This window comes from Octopus bimaculoides, chromosome 15 (genome assembly GCF_001194135.2).
Source record: "Octopus bimaculoides isolate UCB-OBI-ISO-001 chromosome 15, ASM119413v2, whole genome shotgun sequence".
NCBI classification, from domain to species: Eukaryota; Metazoa; Mollusca; class Cephalopoda; order Octopoda; family Octopodidae; genus Octopus; species Octopus bimaculoides.
The window spans coordinates 58136082-58145180 of record NC_068995.1 but is presented as its reverse complement, the minus strand read 5'-3'; the positions used below and the strand labels follow the sequence as shown (position 1 = coordinate 58145180).

General features: G+C 37.0%; 1 protein-coding gene across 8 annotated transcripts in view; it reads right to left on the bottom strand.

The window, feature by feature from the left end:
- Positions 1 to 9099, bottom strand: part of LOC106882513 (peroxisomal leader peptide-processing protease) — a 61724-nt gene that overhangs the window by 3415 nt on the left and 49210 nt on the right. For 5 of the 8 annotated variants that reach the window (XM_014933211.2, XM_052973392.1, XM_014933209.2 and 2 more), the window contains 2 exons: positions 7075 to 7163; positions 3411 to 3496 (listed from right to left, as the gene is read on the bottom strand). In XM_014933211.2, coding sequence (XP_014788697.1) covers positions 3411 to 3496; positions 7075 to 7163 — 175 coding nt within the window. Of the gene's footprint in view, positions 1 to 3410; positions 3497 to 7074; positions 7164 to 9099 lie in introns of those variants that run through there. The other 3 variants (XR_008265655.1, XR_008265657.1, XR_008265656.1) reach the window with 2 other exon arrangements.

Here is a 9099-nt window from a genome sequence, read left to right as displayed (position 1 = left end):
TATATATATATATATATATATATATGAATATATATATATGTGTATACATATAAATATATATATATATATGAATATGTGTATATATAAATATATAAATAATTATGATAATATAAATAATATATATATGCATACATACATATGTATATGTACATACTTACATGTATACATATGTCGTTCTTTGTATTGTCTTGTTTTCCATTTGTTTCTTTCGTTGTTCACAAAAGCCCTTATTCCATGTCCTCATACATCATATTTTTTGTTGTTTATGTTTTGTGATGTCCTGTGCCCACATATGTATATACGTAGACATGTAAGTATGTATGTATACGTATGTAGATATGCATATATATTATATTATTTTATCTGAACGCCTCACATCCTTTTCCAAGTAAGTTTTATCCTAATAATTCTCATGTGACTCTATTCTTCCTATTATTCTTCCATTTCTTTTTTCTCTTCCTTTCTCTTATTCTTGTACCCACCTTCTTCCTCTCTTTTTTTCTCTTATCCTATCTCTAAATCTTTTCCCCTCCCTTCACAGTTCTCTGTCTGTCACTCTGTCTCCTTTACTCACGTGGCTCCCACGTGACCAACGGCCATCTTTCTTTCTTCTAACTTGTGTTGCATTTTTTCTTCCTGTTGCAGCTGAACAAGGAAGACATATTCTTGTCTGTCTCCTGTCCAAGCTTGTTTCTTTGCGTTTGCCACCACAACCTCGTTTAGGCTTAGCAGCCCTTCCTGTTTGTTTTCACAGTCCTGCTTTTGTCACCAATTTTGGCACTCCGCAAAATCCCCAAATTTATTTAATTTGCTTTGCGGGAGCAACTGTTTTATCGAAGGCATATTTTGTCATGAATTGCTCGAAATACAGATTAGAAAAACAACTGACAACTGACGAAGGGTCGTTTTTTGTGCTGTCTGTCTTGTTTTCCACACACGCATATACTAGCAGTAAAACCTGTCATTGATTGGGTAATTATTTTTACTGTTTATCGGGAGCCACATTCAATCTATTATTATATGTATAATTTCCTCCTCCTGTATGTGTGCATTTTTAGAAGAGATAACTATGTAATAATTGAAGTTGGCTATGTGCAAGTCTTTTTGCAGCTTCTTGCTTTGTTTCTTGCATATGATTTGATGCTTTTTGAAGATGATCAGCTGCAAGTTGTGCATGTCTTTCATCTTTGTTTTCTGCTGCACGTTGAGCTGCCATTCTTTGTTTTCTATCTGCACGTGGTGCATTTCATTGATGTTCGGTTTCAGCTTTTTTTCTCTGTCGCTGATCTGCAAGCCATGTGCATGTCTCTTCATCGGTTTCTGATGCATGTCATGCATTTGGTGTTCGTTTTGTGACAGCCTTTTTTATGAGATACTTTTTTGATAATAAATATCAGTAAATAATAGTGAAATGAATTTACCAATGTTGAATGGTGTCAGTGTTTTTACTGAAATTCCAATGCTATATTACAGGAATGCAGGGCAAGGTATTGTGTGGTTGTCTTTATTTTTTGGCATGTTGATGATTTTCGTTTCACAGTGAATTTCTGTATGCATATGGGTTCACTGTCACATTGTCTCTGCTTATGTGACAGAAATTTGCATATTTATATCTTAACGGAGAAGTTAGAAAAATAGGTATACCTGAAACATGAATGAATATACACGTGTGTGTGCATGCGTGTGCGTGTGTGTTCTTTTAGAGAGAGAGAAAGAGAGACAGACAGATAAAAAAAAATAGTAGTGTGATTTCTTTAAAGTTCCGCTCTGCTGGTGAAAGTGGACAAAACACCCACACTTATACTTTTCTCTTATCTTTTCTTTCATTTCACTTTTTACTTGTTTCAGTCATTAGATTGTGGCCAATCTGGGGCACCACCTTGAAGAATTTTTAGTTGGATGTTTTGATCTCAGAATGATTTTCTTTTATTTTACTTGTGACAGTCATGAGAGAGAGGGAGAGAGGGAGAGAGAGAGAGGGAGAGAGAGAGAGAGAGAGAGAGAGAGAGAGAGAGAGAGAGAGAGAGAGAAAGAGAGAGAGAGAGAGAGAGAGATTGAAGGCATCGATTCTTTGAAAATTTTGGAATTTTAGCTTTGGTAAAACCATTATTATTATCACCATAGTTAAAGTGTGAAAGTGGTCAAAACACCCACACTTATAAATAAGATGGTGTCTCAATTATGTTTTGTAGGACAAACAGACAAACAAACAATCTCTCTTATATATATATAAAGAGTTACATATGTGTGTGTGTTCATGTATATATAATTCTTAAGAGGAAGATATGGAATGAAATAGTGAGGGCCAAGCTCAAGATGTTGGACCTCATGGAGAATATGACAATGGACCAAGATTTTTAATGATATGAGGTTCTTGAGAAAATCTGCACACCTCAGTGAAACTGAGTTCTGAAAGTGCTGTGTTTTCCACCCACATGTAACATTAAATTTTTCACATCCACCCCAAATAAACCAAACTACATCTCTTCTCCTCTGTCTTACATCTCTTCTCCTCTGTCTTACATCTCTTCTTCATGTACTATGTTTATCTCTCTCCCCACCACTCCTGCAGCCCAATTCTGTCCTCTCTGTGCTATCAAACATATCATTGCTATCCAGTCATCCTACCATTGCATTCCCCAGTCTTTTTGTATTTATGTGAACTCCCTACTCACGCACCTTGAGCAATCCTCTACTGTTCAATTTATATTCACAACCTTGTATCTTGAGAGTATGCCTTGGCACATCACCATCATCTCTCTCACTCACTCTCTCTCTCTCTCTTGCTTTTGCTCTCTGCCCTTTGCTCACTCTCTTTCTTTCTCACCCTCTCCTGCTGACTGAAGTAACCATGTATCTCCTCTGCAACAAGACACCTATCCCTCTATCATACTCTAGCCTCTCATCACTTGACACAAAGCCACCCCTTTCTAACCCTAACCCCACTCAAAGGATCTTTGTCTTGCAAGTTACTTGGTGACCTTGCCAGTGCTGGTGTCACATCAAGAGCACCCAGTCTACTCTGTAAAATGGTTGGTTTTAGGAAGGGCATCCAGCTGTAAAAACCATGGCAAAACAAATCTCATCAGTTCTGGTTCCACATAAAAAGCACCCGGTCCACTCTGTAAAGTTAGGAAGGGTATCCAACTATAAAAAACATACCAAAACAGAGCTTGGTGCAGTCCACTAGCTTGCCTGCTCAAGTCAAACCATCCAACCCATACCAGCATAGAAGATGGACGTTAAATGATGATAATGAGGAGGAGGAAGAGGAGGAATAGTGACCTTCAAGGCCCCTAAAGCAATAAATGATAATATGTGAATATTGGATTGAAAAACCCCTCTGGATAGAAAATTTGAAGGCTATAGACATATACTAAACAGACAATCCATTAGGGAAAGGAACATACCATTATCCTGCAGATAGGGTTCAGTAATAACCTTCAATGTTGTCATTGGAATGACCAAACTCACATGGGCCTGATTAATCATCATTCTGAAAAGAAAAGATAAAAAAAAAAAAAGGTGGCCCCAGTTATTAATTACATCTCATTTGTTGTCATTGTGTCTTCACTAAAGTTGCCCAAGCTGTCACCTTTAACATCCATTGTCAATGCTGGTATGGGTTGGACAGTTTGACTGGGGCTGGCCAGCTGGAGGGTTGCAACAGACTCCAGTCTGATTTGGCATGGTTTCTACAGCTGGATCCCCTTCCTAATGCCAACCACTCCGAGAGTGTGCTGGGTACTTTTACCTGCCACCATCACAGGTGCCATTTGCATGACACCGGTATCTACCACGACTGTGGTTTTGTTTGTCTTCATGGGTCTTCTTCTCAAGTATGACATAATGCCAAAGGTTTCACTCATTGCCTCCATGAGGTTCAACACTCAAAAGGAGCTCAGCCACTTTGCCTCTGTGAGACCTAATGCTCAAAGGGTGCTGTTTATGGGTGCCAGTTACATGACACTAGCATCAGCCATGACTACAATTTCACTTGCTTGACAGGTTTTCTCAAGCACAACATATTGCCAAAGGTCTTGGTCAATAATCATTGCCTCTATGAGATCCAAAGTTTGAAGATTATTGTTCACTACTTTGTCCCATGTCTTCTTGGGTATACCTCTTCTACAGGTTCTCTCCACAGTACTTCGACAGAATTTGCTGAACATTTTGCTTCAAATGGATGCAATTTTGAAAAAGACTTCAAAGTGCACATTCTCCGAAAATATTCTGAATCTACTTCACTTTCCCTACTCAAAATGCATGAGGAGAAATATGTTTGTGGGTTATTAACATCATGCCCTGGAGAAATGAATAAAATGACAGGAGAATATCATCAAATTTACACAAAACTGTTTAATTAAGTATTCTTTTTTCTTTCCTCTTTTTTCTGTCTTTATTCTGTTTTTCTCTTTTTCCTGTCTTTTGTTCCGTCTTTTTCTTTTCACCTGTTATAAAACTGAAACTTAAAGACTAATAATGTCATCTGATCAACATGTGGATGTTAGTTCCTCTCATTCATAATTTAAATTTGAATTTCTATAATTTTGAATTTTTATCCCTTTCTATTTTGAGCTTGACAAAGACAGGCTTGCTGTTGGAATATCGTTCAACCAACAAAATATCTAATGCTATTGCATCACACTTTTTGTCTTGTCTGTTTACTTTTCTGAAGAATTACATCAATCCTTTTGAAATATTACTATTATTATTATTGTGGTGAGCTGGCAGAATTGTTAGCACACACCAGGCAAAATGCTTGATGACATTTTATGTTTTTATGTTCTCAGTCCAAATTCTGCTGAGGTCGACTTTGTCTTTCATCCTTTTGAGGTCGATAAAATAAGTACCAGTTGAGTAGTGGGGTCAATGTAATCAACTGTCCCCCTCCCCCAAATTTCAGGCCTAGTGTCTATATTAGAAAGGATTATCATTATTTTATTATTATCATTATTATTATTATTATTATTAGTAGTAGTAGTAGTAGAGCCAGTGAGAGAGCTATATATGGTAGCTACCTATTAGATAGCCACCATAGGATTTTCGAGCGAGATTGTTGCCAGTGCCCCTGGACTGGCTCTTGTGCGGGTGGCACATAAAAGACACCATTTTGAGCGTGGCCGTTGCCAGTGCCGCCTGACTGGCCCTCGTGCGGGTGACATGTAAAAGCACCCACTACACTCTCTGAGTGGTTGGCGTTAGGAAGGGCATCCAGCCGTAGAAACTCTGCCAAATTAGATTGGAGCCTGGTGTTGCCATCCGGTTTCACCAGTCCTCAGTCAAATCGTCCAACCCATGCTAGTATGGAAAGCGGACGTTAAACGATGATGATGATGATGATGATGATTTTCCTTAAATCATACCATGCCATTTTTAAAAAAAAGGATACAATGTTATTGAAGATATACAAAACAACGAGCTGCTTGCAGTTGGAATGTCTTTCATCATAAGGCTGCTTAGTCAGGGTTAACTTGGGGCTTAATGACAACAATAATAACTTGTAGTAGTAATTTATTTTACAGACCCCAAGCTGATGTCCAACTCCTACTATTCCCACCTTTCTATACCTCTGATTTCATCCTTGACTCACCTCTCTCACATCCCACTCTACATGCTTCACATTATTTTTGCAGCAACCTGTTACCTTCCTGATCTACTCCTGCTCTTTCAACTGATATTCAAGATTGATCGAAACCTTTCACCCATATATTCACCACTAACTACATTCTCCTTTATCCATCTGCCATTCTCCTTCCACATTCTTAAGAATACACTTACCTATCTACTCATCCTATCTGATCCTCCTCTGTATCACACTTCTCTTATATTCACCTTCTTGTAAATTGAGGGTATTCCCTGACATACCTGCACCACCACCATCATCTTCTCTCTCTCTCTCTCTCTCTCTCTCTCTCCCAACAAGGTTAACCATGTATCTCCTTGCAACAAGACACCTGAACCTGTCTTTCTATCATGCTTTATCTTCTCTTCACCCAACATAGAATCAACTCCCTCTATACTAAACTCCCTTAGCTGAGGGGGGGGGGTCTTGTCTTGCAAGTTACTTGCAAAACAACTAATCCTGGTGCCATGTAAAAAGCATTCTGTAAAGTGGTTGGCATTAGGAAGGGCATCCAGCCATAGGAACCACATCCAATGTAGATATTGAAGCTTGGCACAGTCTTTTGGTTCATTAGCTCCTGTTGAATAATCATCCACCCATTGCCAGCATAGAAAATGGTAATTAAATGATGATGATGATTATGACAGTGATGTTGATTTCTCTATATGTACCTATTTACTTTATTTCCCAGCATACAAGCCAACATAGTATGTAGTATAGCAAACAAGTAGTACAAACATTCAAGTGTCACTATTGTCTCCCCAAATCCTGCTGCATTTCAAATGGAATTTTTGATTTTCTGAAGCCATCTAAGGATATATATGTCAACCTACCGTTTTTAGATGTAAATTTTGGTCTGACAAATTCAATATGTGTGTTGTAAAATACAGTATATAGGCACCTATTTCTATATGTACCTATTCTAGAAAAGAGTATCTTCCAACTTTAGAAGTGGTAACACTATGTCCTGACATGTCTTTACCCTTTTGTTGCCTTAGTTCTGTTGAAATACACTCTCTTTGTTTCAATCTATTTTGGAAATATTGAAAAATTTAAATAACCTTGTCATTATTAAGTTGATGCTTGAAGCATAAATTAACATGAAATTTTGACGGAAAATTTTTATTTCGGTCACTTTTGAAGAGAACGTTTGTATCATAAAACCATAGGTGACCTCAGGTAGGTTGGTATCCAAAGGGATAAAGGGCAACTAGAAGAGTTGATGACAAGAAAAGCTATAAAAACATATCCTCAGAAAATCTATCTAACCTATACCAGCACAGAAAAGCAAACTTAAAAGAATGATGATGATGAACCTAGCACTAAAATAAAGAGAAAGAAAAAAGAAAACTAGTGTGACATTAAGCAGAAGCTAATATTTCTGGGAGACAATGTTCACATTTTGATAGTAAAGTCAAGAATTTTAGCAAATAGTAGTAATTACATACTTGACAGTAGAGCATGCCATTCCAACAATATTTCCAGATTTTGACATAACTGCACCTCCACTTGATCCAGGGTAAACAGCACAAGTAGTCTGGAAAGAAATTAAAAGTTCAGATGACAGGAATAAAAAAAAAACAAGACCTTCTTTTAGTCAAATGAATTGACCCCATTACTTTTTTTTTTCTTGTTTAAGCCTCATACATTTTATTAGTCTCTTTTCCTGAACAACTAAGTTATGATACCAACACCAGTTGTCAAGGGGTGATGGAGGACAAGCACAGATACAAAGACACATGTGTGTGTGTGTGTGTGTGTATATATATATATATATATATATATATATATATATATATTTATTTTAAAGATTAATGGACAAGACAGAGTATAGCAAAAAACATTTATTAGCACAACAATTGTTTCAACTTCAAGCTGCATGTTAACAGTCAAAAGGCCTGAATCTGACAATGGCGTCATGCATGACTGCCTTACCCACCAGAAATCAAAGGATTACACACACTGGGCCCCTCCTTATATACTAAATTCTTCACATTTTCTTATTTTTATCTTTTACTTTCAACAATAACACCATGACCACAAGTATTCACACCCACACCTGATTCATGTTAAATGATTTGTGTTTTTATGGTATTTTCTTTTTAACCAAATCCACCCTAGCACAAATGCATCCAAACTGCTAAAAACTCTCACTAGCACCATTTACCTTGAAGTGAAATCGGGATGTAAATCTGTGAACTCATAAGCATATTACACCACCTGAAGAGGCTCTTTTGCACTGTGTGTGTTGCATCTGGCATTATTGCATTGTCCCACACTGACTAGGGAGCAGTGCAACATGAAGCTGAAATGATTTTGGGGGGCTAATAAATGTTTTTTTGTTACACTCCATCTTTATCTATTAATCTTTGAAATATACTCTATATGCACCCATGAATTTCTGGATATAGATCCAACGATGAATGCAAAGTATCACTAATGATGCCTAGTAGCCATAATTGGTGAGCATGTTCTGCAGACACTCTCTGGGACTCACCCTGAAACAAGGTTTGGATACTGCATTTAATGCCTACTTTCTAAGTCTTCATTCTTTAACTTTAAATTTCAATTTTATATATATATATATATATATATATATCGTTATAAATGAAGGACGACACTTTCATCACCTCTTATAAAGTTTTTTAAAGTCTTGTAAAGTCTAATATATTCTTTTGTTGTCTTATACCACCTTATAAATATTTATTTTGCATAAAAATATTTACTGCGGAGAGACTTTTTGAACGCCCTAAATATGGACATTGTATGATGATGATGATTGTGTGTGTGTGTGTGTGTGTGTGTGATCAGCAGCAGCTGTCTGGTGAAAGTTAGCAGGGTGGAAACTTCAAAGTTGCTATCACCTCCTCACTTGAAAAAGATAATAAACATATACTCTACGGAAAATTGTTGAGTAATTCTTCAGTTTAATATTAAATCGCTGTTTTACATATAACTTGACGTAAAAACAATCATCGACATATCATTAGCATATAGATAAATTTTCTGTGAATCAAGTTTCCTCTTGAAGAGTATAACATGATTTAAAAAGGTTTCAGATAAGAGTAAACAGCTGCATTGGTTGATTGATGAAGAGTTATTTCCCTTCCATTATCGACTTCTTGCTGAGTCGAAACTAAATCCAAAAAGTTCTCCTGTCTTCACAGTTTGAGCAATAGTGATACCGAGAAATATCGATTTCTTTTTGACTAGCTAGAAGGGCAACAAGCTTAGGAGAATAACAGAATCGATTGATGCTAGAGGAGCAAAAGCTAAACTCTAGCAAACATTTAGTCGAGTGTTGTACCAATTCAAGCCAAAGATTGAAGCTCCACGCAGCAGTTCCGTGTGCTAGAAAAAGCAGCCTAATTCCCTTAACTTAAACCCTGAAATAGAAAAGACACATAGGACATGTATAATGTGATCTCTCTCTCTCTCTCTCTCTCTCTCTCTCTCTCTCTCTCTCTCTCTCT